Here is a 14918-nt window from a genome sequence, read left to right as displayed (position 1 = left end):
TCCAAAAACATTCTCCTGTGGCCTTGGCTACTCTGGCTGTCACTCCGCTCTGCTGCCATGTCAAACATTTCTTGACCACCATCTTTTTGCTCCTCACCCCTCTGTTTTACCACTGCCCTTCTCAGTGGTTCTTGGCTAAAGTGGCCAGTGTCCCTAACTTGACATATTCCATGGGTTTACTGTGGCCTTTGCTACTATTATGGATCTTTGATCTATCTTGGAACGAACTTTCTGCCTTGGGCTTCTTTGGATTCTGTTTTCCTGGTTGCCTTATTGCTCACTGCTTTATTTTCTTTTTGAGCAACTGTTCCTTTCTCTGATGTAAACCATTACTTCTTTCAGATTTTTATATTTGCCTTTCTTCACTTTTATAAATCAGGGACTCTTAATCAAAGGCTCAGGTAACTTTTAGAGGTTTAAATCTCATTAATGTATGAAAATCTATATGTATATATCTTCCCCCCCCCAGCTTTTCATCAGATTCATGGAGGGATTCAGAAGTCAAAAAAAGTGAGAAGCGCTGCTCTCTGTATTCTGTCACTTTATCTGCTTCCCAGGTGACTTCTGCGTTCTGTCCCCAGGCTCCCACCTTCACCCTTCTTCCTCCTCAGCATTGTTCACATGATTCCTCAGAGGCACTGCAAGAGTACTGTGGTTTCCTCTTTGCAGGTCCCCCTGCCTATCCTGCAGCTCGCAGGGTGGCTCAGTGGTGAAGATTCTGCCTGCCAGTACAGGAGATGCAACAGACACGGGTTCAGTCCCTGGGTCTGGAGGAAGAAATGGCAACCCACTCCAGTGTTTGTGCCTGGGAAATCCCATGGCCCGAGGAGCCTGGCAGGCTACAGTCTATGCAGTCACAAAGAGTTGGACATGAATGAGCAGGTGAGCAAACACACACAACTACCCATCCTCCCTACTGCTTCCATCCCACCATCAGGTTAGATTTTTTGTCTTTGAAACAAGTAAGTGAAGTGTTAAGTAGGAAAAAGTCAAAATTTTTTTTAATTTAGCATACTAAAAAGTTCCCTTATGATCTAAACCCAATCCAGCTTTTCAACTTCGTCTCTCATAATTTTTCCTACTTGCTGGTTCTTTTACTCATTCCCACCATAGTTTACTGTTCTGCTATTTATAACTCTAATATCCATCTTAGTACTTTCCTGTCTTAAATTTGCTGTTTCTCTCTATACCTAATCCGTCCCCCTCTCACCCTTCCATAGTTTCTCCACAGGCCAACTCCTATTCATCCTTCAAAACCCAGTTAAGTGTCTTTATTAAGAAACCTCCCCTAATTTATTCTAAGTTAACTTTTCATGCTGTCATCTTTTCTTAGCACCTCATCCTTCCCATTATATTATAATTAATTGTATACCTATCTGCATTCCCCCACTAGATTGCTAGTCCATCATAAATCCTCACTGGCAGGCAAGGTGTCTGATTTATAGTAAGGTGATCATGAACCTTTTTTGAATGGATAAACACTCTTTGGGGCTACCAGTTTTGAATGTGTATTTGAATATTTGATTATTTTCTCTGTCTGAATTAGAAAACCTTAAAAATGATCAGATATCTTTAAAAAATCATATTTCAACTGTTTATTTTTTCATAAAATGATTCATGAGGTGTTGACTGCTTCTTTAAGCAATATTTCACTAAGCATTAGGTGGCAGTAGTGTGTTACACTTGACTTTACCATTGTAATTTTTTTTTCCAAACCTTCATAATTTTAATATAGTGTCAAAGGGTAAAGGACACAGTTGTAGTAATTTTATACCTAACTTTTTGTAATATATTCTTGTTTTATGCTAATAAGTATTTTACAGAAATTGCAACAAAACTCAGCCATGTCAGTCAATGTGTATCTTTCTTGCCTACCTAAATGTGTGCAGATTTGTTAGAGAATCACTACAGCACCATCTTAACAGCACTTCCTTACCAGCTCTTTAATGGCTGCTTCATAATAACAGTGATTTGCAATAAGGAAAACCAAAAATTATCTCAGAGGATATGTTTTTCCTCAGTGTCCTAAGAAGCTCTCTTAGGCCTTTATCTCAAAAATAGTGTATTCACTGAATTCAACTACAGTTACTAAATGCTTCTCTTTTTTACTTGTCAGTTTTTATCTTACTAAAGTCAGCTTCTCTTGTTTATTGAGTTTCATTTTAGGCAAATTTCCCTCTCCAGTAGGTGGTTAGAGGGAATATATGTATATGTATGGCTGATCCAAAAGAGAGAGGATATATGTATATGTATGGCTGATCCAAAAGAGAGAGGATATATGTATATGTATGGCTGATCCATTTTGCTGTACAGTAGACACAAACACACATTGTAAAGCAACTCTACTCCAGTAAAAATTAATTAAAAAAAAAAAAAACAATTGCCACCACTTCTCCAGCCTTTATGCATTTAATGTCACCATTAATTTTTGAACACTTAATGACAATGGAAATTTCTTTCCCATGGTAGTTTATAAGATTAAATCAATAGAAGTTACATTTTATTAAAGGAAAATGTACACTTTGTACATTTTAAGTTTAGGAGAGCATTTCTGCAAGTAAAAGAAATAGGTAGTTTTTAGAGGAAACAGGTTTAGTGCTGATTCAAATATGAGGTGGATAATGTAAATCTGTGACATTCTGTCTCTCACATCTTCTTTAGCTTCTTTTCTATCTCTGGGGTAAAGCACTTGAGGGAATTCAAAGCCAGTGTACTGGTATCATTAATGTGGCAGAATGATCAATTAATAAAAGAAGAGCATGAAAGCGTTGACAGAACACACTACCTAATTAGTACTTGATGACCTTGATGGCCACAGAGTGGGGCTCAGAGCTGCTGCTGGAGAGCAGCTCTGTAGGATCTGTAGAGTACGTCATCATCCTTATTTAGCAAGAATAACTTCAGCAACAAACTTCAGCAAGAATAAATTTGGCATTGGTTCCTTAAGTCCTTAATTATACAAAAACCATGTATTTCCTGAACCCAGAGGGTAGATGAAGTTAGCCAGCATGCTGAAGGCAATTGTCATCAGGGGATGTTGGAGGCAGAGTGTTAATCTTGTAGTTCTCTGTGTAGCTCATGTCAAGCCTGTCATCAAAAACTTGTTTGATATGATTTTGGGAGGTGGCAGTAATCTTAGACTTAAATTGGAGTGTAAGAGTTAAAATTGCTTCATATCTTATGTACCAAGGAGAAGAGATTATGTTACACTTGCTTATAGTCAACACAAGGCAAGGCATGTGACTAAAACGATTCAGTTCAAGATTGTATTTTAGATTTAGTAAATCTCACGGAGTTAATAAATCTCACAGTTCAAAGTAAATTACAGAGGTCGATCTTGGTATTGAAATGGTTTTGCCATGAATTAAATTACCCAGCAACACATCATCCTACTTCTTGCATTTATTTCTTCATTTCTGTGAACACAGTTGCTGCAACATACCTCTTAATTCTTTATCTGAAAAACATCAATACCTCCTGTAAATATTTCACAGCTTTGTTCCCCTTCAGTGCTTTTCAGCCTCCTCCCTCACTTACCCTTGCTTTTCCTTTTATTCCTTCTGCTCCTCCCCTGTCTCCCTCCCCCTTGCCCTGCAGTCTTCTCTTTCTCCATCACCTCCTCCCTTCCCCTTCCTCTGCCTTTCTCTATCCTCCTACTCCCCTCCTCCTTCCTCTTCTTTTCCCTCCTCCTTTTTTACCCCATTTTCTTAGAACTGCCAGTAATCTCAGAATGAATCTCTTAACGTACATTCAAAGGATGTCATTGTTATATTTAACAGAAATTTTAAAATAACTGTGATCAGAAAAAAAAGTTCTCTTAAAAATATTAATAGTGTTAAAATAACTCTTGAAGATGAGAGGCAATCATTGGCAAGTCTGATAGACTAAAGAGACACACACTTCTTCACATTGTTCTCTCACTTTGGCTGCTGCATAAGCACACTGAACCATTACTGTAAGGCTTTCTCTGGGGACCATGGGACTATGTTATGTGTAGTATTCTATTATAAATAAATTCAGTGGACTTTTCACAGTGAATTCCTCAGTAAAGTCTGTTGTTATGGAAGTAAATTGTGATTTCAGGAAGAGCATATTCTTTTTGTTTATGTGCTCTTCCACATTCTTAGCTATTCACCAACATCCCCAAAGTAATTGAGGAAGGTTCTCTTTTGTAGATATTTCAAAATCACAAATATACTTTTAAATTAATTAGTACCTGTGTATGTGTATGTGGTATGCTTGTGTGTATCTATCATACCTGTCCAGAATAAGCAAATCCTCAGACACAAAAAGTAGATTAGCTTGGGAGTAGGAGGAAAGAGAAATAGAGTGACTACTATTGAATGTAGGATTGCTTTAGCGGGTGATGAAAATGTTCTGAAATTAGTGGTGATGGTTGTGCAGCTCTGTGACTTTTCTAAAACCACTGAATTAAGGACTTTTACTGAGTAAATCTTTTGGTATATGAATGATAGCTCAATATAGTTGTTATTTTTTTTTAAGTCCTGTGAAAATATCATTGGTAATTTGTTAGGAATTGCATTGAATCTGTTGATTGCCTTGGATAGTATGGTCATTTTTAACAATATTGAGTCATCCAATCCAAGAATATCTTTCCATCTCTTTGTATGCTCTTCAAAGAGTTTCCTTCACCAACATTTTACAGTTTTTGGTGTATAGGTCTTTTGCCTCCTTAGGTAGGTTTATTCCCAGTTATTTTTTCTTTTAGATGTGATGGTAAATTGAATTGTTTCCTTAATATCTGTTTCTGATAGTCTATTGTTAGTGTATAGAAATGAAACAAATTTATGTGCATTAATTTTGTGCCCTGTATTAATTTGTATTAATTTTGGCCTTTATTATGTTTTGCCAAACTCACTGATGAACTCTTTCTGGTGGTGTCTTTTGGCTTTTCTCTGTATTGTATCATGTCATCTGCAAACAGTGACAATTGTATTTATTCTTTTCCAATTTGAATTTCTTTTATTTTTCTTCTCTGATTGCTCTGACTGGGACTTCCACAATTCTGTTCGGAAAAAGTGGCAAGAGTGGGCATCTTTGTCTTGTTTCTGATCTTAGAAGGAATGTTTTCTGCTTTTCATCTTTGAGTATGACATTAGCTGTGGGTTTGTCATATATGGCCTTTATTATGTTGAAGTATGTTTCCCCTATGTCCACTTTCTGGAGATTTTTTAAAATTATAAATGGATTCTCAATTTTATCAAAAGCTTTTTTTGGATCTACCCACTCATTTATGGTCAATTATTCTACAACAAAGGAGGCAAGACTACGCAATGAAGAAAAGACAGTTTCCTCAATAAGTGGCGCTAGGAAAACTTGACAGTTATATGTAAAATGAAATTAGAACATTCTCTAATACTAAATACAAAAGTAAACTCAAAATGGATTAAAGACCTAAATGTAAGATAAGATAGTATAAACTTCCTAGTGGAAAACAGGCAGGACACTCTTTGACATAAATTACAGCAATATTTTTTTGGATCTGTCTTGTAGAATAATGGACACAAAAGCGAAACAAACAAATGGGACCTAATTAAAATATTTTGTACAGCAAAGAAATGGAGAAGGAAATGGCAACCCACTCCAGTATTCTTGCCTGGAAAAATCCCTTGGACAGAGGAGCCTGGTAGACTACAGTCCATGGGATCACAAAGAGTTGGACACCACTGAGCAACTTCACTTTTCTTCTTTCTTTACAGCAAAGAAAACCTTAAAAAAAAAAAATGAAAAGACAGCCTATGGAATGAGAAAAAATGTTTGTAAATAATGTGACTGACAAAGGATTATTTTCCAACACGACTGAGTGACTTCACTTTTCTTCTTTATTTATAGCAAAGAAAACCTTTAAAAAAATGAAAAGACAGCCTATGGAATGAGAGAAAATATTTGTAAATGATGTGACTGACAAAGGATTATTTTCCAAAATACACAAAACAGTTCATATAGCTTGATATAAAGACACAAATAGCCCAATGGATAGAAGACTGGAATAGACATTTCATTTTTCCAAAGAAGATATCCAGATGGCCAGTAGGCACGTGATAAGATGCTCACTCTACATGGCTAATTATTAGAGAAATGTTAATCAAAACTACAGTGAAGTGGAAGTCTACAAATAATAGATGCTAGAGAAGGTGTGGAGAAAAAGGAACCCTCCTACACTGTTGGTGGGAAAGCAAGTTGGTTCAGCCACTATGGAAAACAGTATGGAGATTCTTCAAAAACCTAGAAGTGAACCACGTAAACCAGTGATTCCACTTCTAGGCATGTATCCAGAAAAGACAAAAACACTAATTTGAAAAGATATATACACCCCTAATCATTTTAGGCCGGTGCAAAAGTAATTGCAGTTTTGCATTCTTAAACTTTTCTGTTTGATTTTGGAATTTTAAATAAATTTAACATTGTTAAATGTGGTTATATTATGCATCATTTGAGTGCGCATTTCTCACTTTATGCATTTTTTTGCTAATAATTTATTACTTGCTGTTTATTTTATATTTACTTTAGACAAGGGAAATGATGTTAGACAAAAAGCAAATTCTAGTGATGCTCTTATTTGAGTAAAGCAGTGGAGACAACTAGCAACATCAACAATGCATTTGTCCCAGGAACTGCTAGTGAATGTACAGTGAAGTGGTGGTTAGAGAAGTTTTGCAAAGGAGACAAGAGCCTTGAAGGTAATAAGCACAGTGGCCAGCCATCAGAAGTTGACAACCAGTTGAGAGGATCATCAAAGCTGAATCTTTTACAACTATGTGAGAAGTTGTGAAGAACTCAATATTGACAATTCTGTGGTCATTTGGCATTTAAAGCAAATTGGAAAGATGAAAAAGCTCAGTAAGTGGGTGCCTCATGAGCTGACTGCAAATAAAAAAAAAATCATTGTTTCGAAGAGTCATCTTCTCTTATTCTACATAACAACAATGAACCATTTCTCGATTGAACTGTGACACGTGATGGAAAGTGGGTTTTCTACAACAACCGATAACAGCTAGCTCACTGACTGGACCAAGAAGCTCCAAAGCACTTCTGGAAGCCAAATTTGCACTAAGAAAGGTCATGGTTACTGTTTGGTGGTCTGCTGTCTTTCTGATCCACTACAATGTTCTGAATCCCAGTGAAACCACATCTGACAAGTATGCTCAGCAAATCAATGAGATGCACTGAAAATGGCAATGCCTGCAGCTGGCATTGGTCAACAGAAAGGACCCAGTTTTTCTCCATGACAATGCCTGACTGCACGTCATACAACCAGTGCTTCAAAAGTTGGACAAATTGGGCTGCAAAGTTTTGCCTCATCTGCCACACTCACCTGACCCCTCGCCAACCAACTACCGCTGCTTCAACCACCTAGACAACTTTTTGCAGGGAAAACGCTTCCACAACCAGCAGGATGCAGAATATGCTTTCCAAGAGTTTGTTGAATCCTGAAGCGCAGATTTTTACACTACAGGAATAAACAAACTTATTTTTCATTGGCTAAATGTTTTGATTGTAACGTAATGTATTTTGATTAATAAAGATATGTTTGAGCCTGGTTATAATGATTTAAAATTCATGGTGCAAAGTCACAATTACATTTTGCCAACCTAATAGCACTGTTCACGATAGCCAAGATGTAGAAACAACTTAAGTGTCCATCGATAGATGAACAGATAAAGAAGAGGTTATATATATATTTGTGCAAACATATACACACACAGTAGAATATTACTCAACTGTGAAAAGGAATGAATTAACACCATTTGCAACAACATGAATGGACCTAGAGATTATCATACTAAGTGAAGTAAGTCAGAGAAAGACAAATACCATATATCACTTGTATGTGGAATCTAAAAAAATGATACAAATGAGCTTACTTACAAAACAGAAATACCAACCAACATAGAAAATGAATTTGTCGTTACCAAAGGGGGAGAGGAGGGTGATAAATTAGGAGGCTGGGATTAACAGATGCACACTACTGTATATAAAATAGATAAACAACAAGGACCTACTGTATAGCACAGGAAACTATATTCAGTATCTTGTAATAATCTATAATGGAAAAAACCTTGAAAAGGAATGTGTATACACACACACAGGCATCTTTACGTCATATGTATAGATAGCTGAATCACTTTGCTGCACACTTGAAGCTAACACAACACTGTAAATCAACTATTCATCCATAAAAAATTTTTTTTAAAAGCCAGGGTCATTCCTATAAAGTTTGGTAGAATGGGAGAAAATTAAAATCACAAGTTTATATATGAAAAAACCAATAATTTTTGAAAAGGAGAGTGACTGTGTTTGAATCCTAATAATTTCACTTTAATAATATGAATCCTACTCTGTTAGATCAGCTGTGACTTAGTCACACAAATTCATATTGTCTCACCCTAAAATCAATACTTTAACGTATTACTCATTTGAATAATATTGATATTTTGTCTTTCAATTTCTTCAGATATATTGGCTTGGCTAAAAAGTTCATTTTTGTTTTAACATACAGTGTTACAGAAAAACCCGAACAAACTTTTGGCCAGTTCAATAAAGACAACTTTTTGTTTCAGAGGTCTGCTAATTACATGTCAGTAAACAGGTAATTCAGCATTTAAAAAAAAAAAAAAACAGGAATAGAAAGAATATACTCTGAGGAAGGTGAAGACATCAGTGAACTAGGGAAAATTATTTTGGAAAAGGACCTGTTTTCCTGGGATTTTTTGTTTGTTTTGTTTTGTTTTTTAGTACATCAACTTAGAAATTTGTTTTTTCAAAGTGGTGGAAAGTTAGGTTTTAATATAAATAATTTCATAATTTTGCAATCTGTTCTCATTAATGATATACGGACAGTCTTTTTCCCTCCTTGTACGTTTGAGAGGTTAATAATCATTGCCAGTTATGGCAAGCAAGACCAAGGAGAAGTATAGTAGGAAGACCTGAGGAGAATTTGATAAGTTGATTCTATACTCTTTCCTGGCTTCTTCATCTATTTCCTTCTCAGATGGACCCTTCTGTAGAGAGCTATTAAGCAAGTTTGTTGTGCTGAAAAATGGCAGAAAGAAACTGTTCTCCCACAACCCTAGTTCTTTACTAGTTGGCTCTGAGATCCTGTTGTCTGCATCATTTCCTTCTAGAAACCTCAGAGGCCCAGTGGTGGGGAGCATCCATGCCTATGGCCTCATTCCTTCCAGCTATCCTTGATTCTGCTTTTCTGGGGGGTGGTAGCAGTGGTGACACCACAGCAGAATGGCGTTTACAGGCAGAAATTCAGGCCTCCTACCTTTCTCAGATGTGGAAGAAAAGTAAGGCCTCAAATATGAGCCTTGGGCTCTGCAGCAGCTCATCAGGACCCAGCCAGTTCACTTCCGGTTGGGGTTGGAGGGAGTGTTACACTGCAAGGCCTCTTGCCATCTGGGACATATTTTGGAGGAGTTTTGAGGGGAGATTGGAAGAGAGGAGAGCATAAGAAGGTGTTATGTGAGAGAAGTAGATGAAAAGGTGGAGTTGTTGGGGGAGGCTTCAGAAGTGTTGGTGAGGGTCACCTGTCATAGTATTTAAAGATTAAGTGCAAAGAGATGGAGTTATTTACAATTAACTTTTATTGACTCAACAACTTTGTCTTGTTTTGAGAGGAGAGACAGTTAGGGATGTGATAAGCACTTCAGGGGAAAAGGTCTTTGGTATTTATAAAATTATAAAATATTAAAAATCAAATTTTCATTAAATATTTTAATAGAGCCTATATTTAATATTTCAGTTCTTCACCAGTAAAAATGTTGGGGAATGCTATTTTAGTTGTCAGATACTGTTGTGATCAGATTTACTCATGCCTATTACATAATTCTCTCAAGTTGCCATTTCACAACTGAGGTCCAAAGAAATGAATTTTGACTCTCTTTGAGGTAAGGAGGTACCTAAAAATGTAGTGATGACTGGACTTAAAAAAGCACAAGAACTCAGGATAAAAATGATCTGAACAAAAAATAAACTTTTATTCAGTGGTAATATGTGTGCTGCATTTTGAAGTTCCTCAGTAGTAGTCTGCATTATAATCTGTTTGGAAATGTCTGTCTGTTGTGATATTATGGAAATTGAATATTGGTCCTATTAGGGCTTGGCAAGTAATACAGATATAGTTAAGATCAGTTCAGTTCAGTTCAGTCTCTCAGTTGTGTCTGACTCTGTGACCCCATGAACTGCAGCACCCCAGGCTTCCCTGTCCATCACCAATTCCCGGAGCTTACTCAAACTCATGGCCATCCAACCATCTCATCCTCTGTTGGCCTGTTCCCCTCCCACCTTCAATCTTTCCCAGCATCACTTCCAACACTTAAGATAGTTTTACCCATATACACAACTAGTGTGATGCTGTCTGAATACGGCTATTAAAAACAGCTTCATGCAAGGGATACATTTGAACTGGTGGAGGATGTTCCATTGGAGAGAACAGCATAAGTAAGGCATGGAAACAGAAAGGTATGAGTGTTCAGGGGTGATATCTGAAGGTCTAGTCTAGAATGTGTAGAATGATAAGACTGACATGGATGGTGTATCTACAATACTTGTAATAGATAAAGCTGGAATGGTACGTGGAGTTCTTTTATTGGAGGACTTTACTTGTAAGCATAAAAGAATATGTCTAATTTATTATGCGATCAGTGGACAATTAAAAATTTTGAGGTGAAAAATGACACTGTCAGGGTTTTAAGTTAAGGCGAGTGAATTTGGAAGCAGGTAGGTGAACTGAAGAGCTGGTAGAAGATGGGTGCTGGAGACCAGACAAGAGCCTCTGTTGAACTACGTTTGTCATTTGGAATAGAAAGGACATTTTTTAGGTAGAATCTGGTGCTTAATGGGATGAAGAAAAGGGAGGTGACTCTGATATTATAGCTTGGATTATTAGGAAGTGTATTTTTCTTTAATTTATTCATTCAGCATTTATTAAGCTTGGTGGTAGTCTTAACAGACAAGGAATTCAACAGGAGAAGGAACTACTTTTAGAGTCTGGATGATAAATTGGATTTTAGATGTGTTGAACTAGTAGTGCTAGTAAGATAGCTTTTAGAAGGTATTTGAAATTTGGTTCTGGAATTCAAGAAAGTGTGAAACTAGAGATGAGAGCTAGCATCCTGTTAATGATACTACTCATTGTTACTATGTGGAGAAAAACCAAAGTGCTCTATCCTCAGGGGCCACCTTGGTAGATGAGAATATCATTGGCATGGTGATTTGGGGATTTTTGTTTAATCAAATTTGCCTGGAGTCCTTTTCATAGTTGCTTGTTAGTTTTTATTTGCAGTCAATATTTTATTAATCAAAACAACATAATCACAAATGTGTAATAAAGGATTAATATATAATCTCCTTAACTTTTTGTTCAATTTAATATTTAAGTAGCAGGCTCTGGTAACATAAAGCAATATTTCCTTTTGAAAAGGAATATAAGAAAGATTCCCCAGGTAACTCAAGTGGTAAAGAATCTGCTTCCCAGTGCAGGAGACACAGGTTTGATCCCTGGGTCCAGAAGATCCTCTGAAGTAGGAAATGCAACCCACTCCAGTATTCTTGCTGGAAAGATCCCATGGACATAGGAACCTGGCGGGCTCGAGTCCATGGGGTCACAAAGAGAATGACTATGCTACCGAGCACCCCCTCACACACCTTTGTTTATGTGATCTGAAATACTGCTTTATTGTGTGGTGGTCAATTTATCATAAAAATGTCTTGTGCATTCACTTTAAAGAAATGCCATTTGATTTCAACTTTATGTTGCTTGGTCAATAGAAAAGGTCATTTGGAGCTAATGTATATATAAATTTCCACTAAAAACTGTTAGAAGTTGCTAGAATTTTCACAAAGGTTTTTTTTGGGTTTTTTGTTCTTTTTGAAATTTATGCATATTTCAGTTCTTCCCCCTTTTCTCTGTGTTTTCTAATAGAAAAACACTTGGCAGTTTTGTTAAACCTACCAGTGGACACCATTGCAGTGCAGTAGCAGAAGCATCATACAAATTATAACCCCTTCTTTAAAAAAAAACTCAGCAGGTTAAAATACCACCTACATATTGTTCAGATTTCATCACCTTCATCACTGAAGTTGGCATTTGTGCAAACAATCAAAGAGGTTGGCATTTATGATTACTGAACAAAAGGTATCAAATATCAAAAAATTTCTGACTTGAAACACTTAATATAATTTTCATTGTGGTGTTATAGGTTAACAATTGAGGAGTGTCACTCACTTGCCTCTTTTTTAAAATTCATATTTGGAGGAATGCATTTGTCTAGGGGAAATTTTTATGGAGCACTAATTTGCTGACTTGCGGTGAATTCTTTGTTTTAAGCACACTAACTGTCCTTCTCAGACCTTAGCATGCATAACAACTGCCTGAAGGGTTTGATGAAACAGATTCTGGGGTGGGATGGGGCCATCTTCTAATGAGTTCTCAGAAAAGGCTCATGCTGCAAATCTGAGGACCACATTTTGAATTGCACTGAGCTGACACAATGAATATTCATTGGATGAACTGTTGCTGAAGCTCCAATACTTTGGCCACCCAATACGACGAGTGGACTTACTGGAAAAGACCCTGATTGGGAAAGATTGGGATGGCAGAGAATGAGATGGTTAGATAGCATGCCTGACTCAGTGGACTTGATTTGAGTAAAATCCAAGAGATATTGGAGGACAGAGGAGCTTGATTGGCGTGCTACGGTCCACAGGGTCGCAAATTAACAACTGAAAAACAACCGTGAGCTGACACAGACATTCATTCTAGGATTAGTTATTTTGAAAGCACTTGAATTTACTATATGGAGAAAATATAACATTAACATTATAACATTATAATGACCATGTGTCATAACATTATAATGACCATTATAATGACCATGTGTTAACATTGTAACATTAACATTATCAGATTAACATGTTTCATGTTAATCAACCCATTGCCATAAAATCTCAGCTAGTCAGAATTGAGTCCATAATTAAAACATTAGTTATCAAGGTAATTTATCAGTTAGGAAATAGATAGCCCATACCAATTCTGTTAAAAAATTATAGCATTTTCTGTATATCTTTTGTAGTGTCATGAGTGAGCCTTTAGGTTTTATCAAGACAGTTTCTTAATCTTTTGTTTGTGTTCATTTTTCTCATCCTCAGCAAGTGACTTAGGGATTTAAAAAACATAAGTCTAATCGAAAAAATTTCCCCACATGTAAGGAAGTTACATAGATCATAAAGTTGTGAGTGTCAAGCCAATTGAGAATAGTAAATAATACTTTACTAAAATTTTGGAGACAGACAGTTTTGTCCTGTTATAATAAAGAATCACAGAGAAATACTCTTCTTGGTTTTCTTAGTATTGTGACATATTTATCATATTTTAATTTTGAATGCATTTTAGTTCTCTACTTAGCAATACTAAACTTTTAACGATGTTTTAAAGTTTTTTGGAGGTTGGCATATATACTTGAGAGTAATCAAACTGTATTTTCATATGCTAGAATGTAATTTAAACTTTTCACTAATTCCTATCATTCTCTTCATTAGTTTTCTATGTTTTTATTGTACTTTTCTCTGTTTAATATTGGAAGAAATTTCTAATTTTTCTTTTATGGCTTAGAAAAATTCATTAAATTCCTTTTAAAACATTTAGACATATTTGAAGGTATTTGTTTATTGAGATATAGTCAACATATTTCAATAGAAAAGTTCGGTCCTGCTGGTTCAGATGGTAAAGAATCTGCAGGCAATGCAGCAGACCTGGGTTTAATCCCTGGGTCTGGAAGATCCCTAGGAGGAGGGCAGGGCAACCGACTCCAGAGTTCTTGCATGGGGAATTCCATGGACAGAGGAGTCTTTGCAGGCTACAGTAGCAAAGAGTTGGTCCCGACTGAGTGGCTAACACACATGGTCATCATACACTGAAAAATGCATGAATCTTAAGGGTTTAGTTTGGTGGAATTTGTACCATGTAACTACCATCCCAAACAGGAAATTGAACATTTCTATTTTCCCAGAGAATTCCTTTATGTCCTTTTCCAGTTAATTTACACCCCCCATAACCTATTCCAACCTGGCCACCAACTTTTGATTTTTATCACTGTATTCATTGCTAGGTATTCTTAGGGGATTGGTTCTAGGACATTCTGAGGATACTAAGATCCAAGGATGTTCGAGTTCTTTATGTAAAATGGCATATCCAGAGATATGGAGGGCCAGCTATATAGATTTAGTTCTGCCTGAATTTGGATTTTATATCAGTGTAATCATATACTATGTATCCTTTATTCTTGTTTCTCTTACCTAACGTAATGTTTTATTTTTACTTGTTTTTATTTATTTTATTTTTTGGGGGGATCAAACTGGAGCATGTGGGATCTTAGTTCCTGGACCAGGAATTGAACCCATGTCCCCTACAGTGGAAGCATGGAGTCCTAACCACTGGATTGCTAGGAAAGTCCCAACATAATGTTTTAGATATCCATCTGTGTTATTATTGACTGTATCAAATTTGTTTTCTTCTTTGTTGTTGAGTAGTATTCCATTACAGATATGCTATAATTTATCCATTCTCCTGTTGGTAGACATTTATGGTTCGAGGTTTTGGCTGTTAATGAATAAGTATGTTGGTAAATTCTAAGTCTTTTTGTGAACATAAATTTTTTATTTCTCTGAGGTAACTAGCAGTGAAATTGCTTGACCTCAAGAGTAGATGTGTGTGTTTTTAAGAAATTGTCAAATTGTTTCCTGCCAGCAACATATGAAAGTTCCAGTTACTCCATATCCTCATCAGCGTTTAGTGTTATCAGTCTTTTTTTTTATTTGAGCCGGTCTGTTAGGTGCTAGTAGTTTCTCATGATTTTAATATGTATTTTCCTGATAACTAATGAAAACGTTTG

The 14918-nt window shown here is 36.3% G+C and overlaps 1 protein-coding gene across 5 annotated transcripts in view; it reads left to right on the top strand.

The window, feature by feature from the left end:
- Positions 1-14918, top strand: part of DNAJC24 (DnaJ heat shock protein family (Hsp40) member C24) — a 71230-nt gene that overhangs the window by 24172 nt on the left and 32140 nt on the right. For 4 of the 5 annotated variants that reach the window (XR_010664378.1, XM_065943913.1, XM_065943912.1 and 1 more), the window contains one exon: positions 670-882. The exons of the other annotated variant lie outside the window; for it this stretch is intronic. Coding sequence is in view for 3 of the 4 variants with exons in the window: in XM_065943913.1 (XP_065799985.1) it covers positions 670-882 (213 nt within the window). In the remaining variant the exon portion in view is untranslated. The remainder of the gene's footprint in view (positions 1-669; positions 883-14918) is intronic. 5 annotated transcript variants of the gene reach the window in all.

This window comes from Muntiacus reevesi, chromosome 9 (assembly GCF_963930625.1).
Source record: "Muntiacus reevesi chromosome 9, mMunRee1.1, whole genome shotgun sequence".
Lineage (NCBI taxonomy): Eukaryota > Metazoa > Chordata > Mammalia > Artiodactyla > Cervidae > Muntiacus > Muntiacus reevesi.
This window is presented reverse-complemented; position numbering and strand designations above follow the sequence as displayed.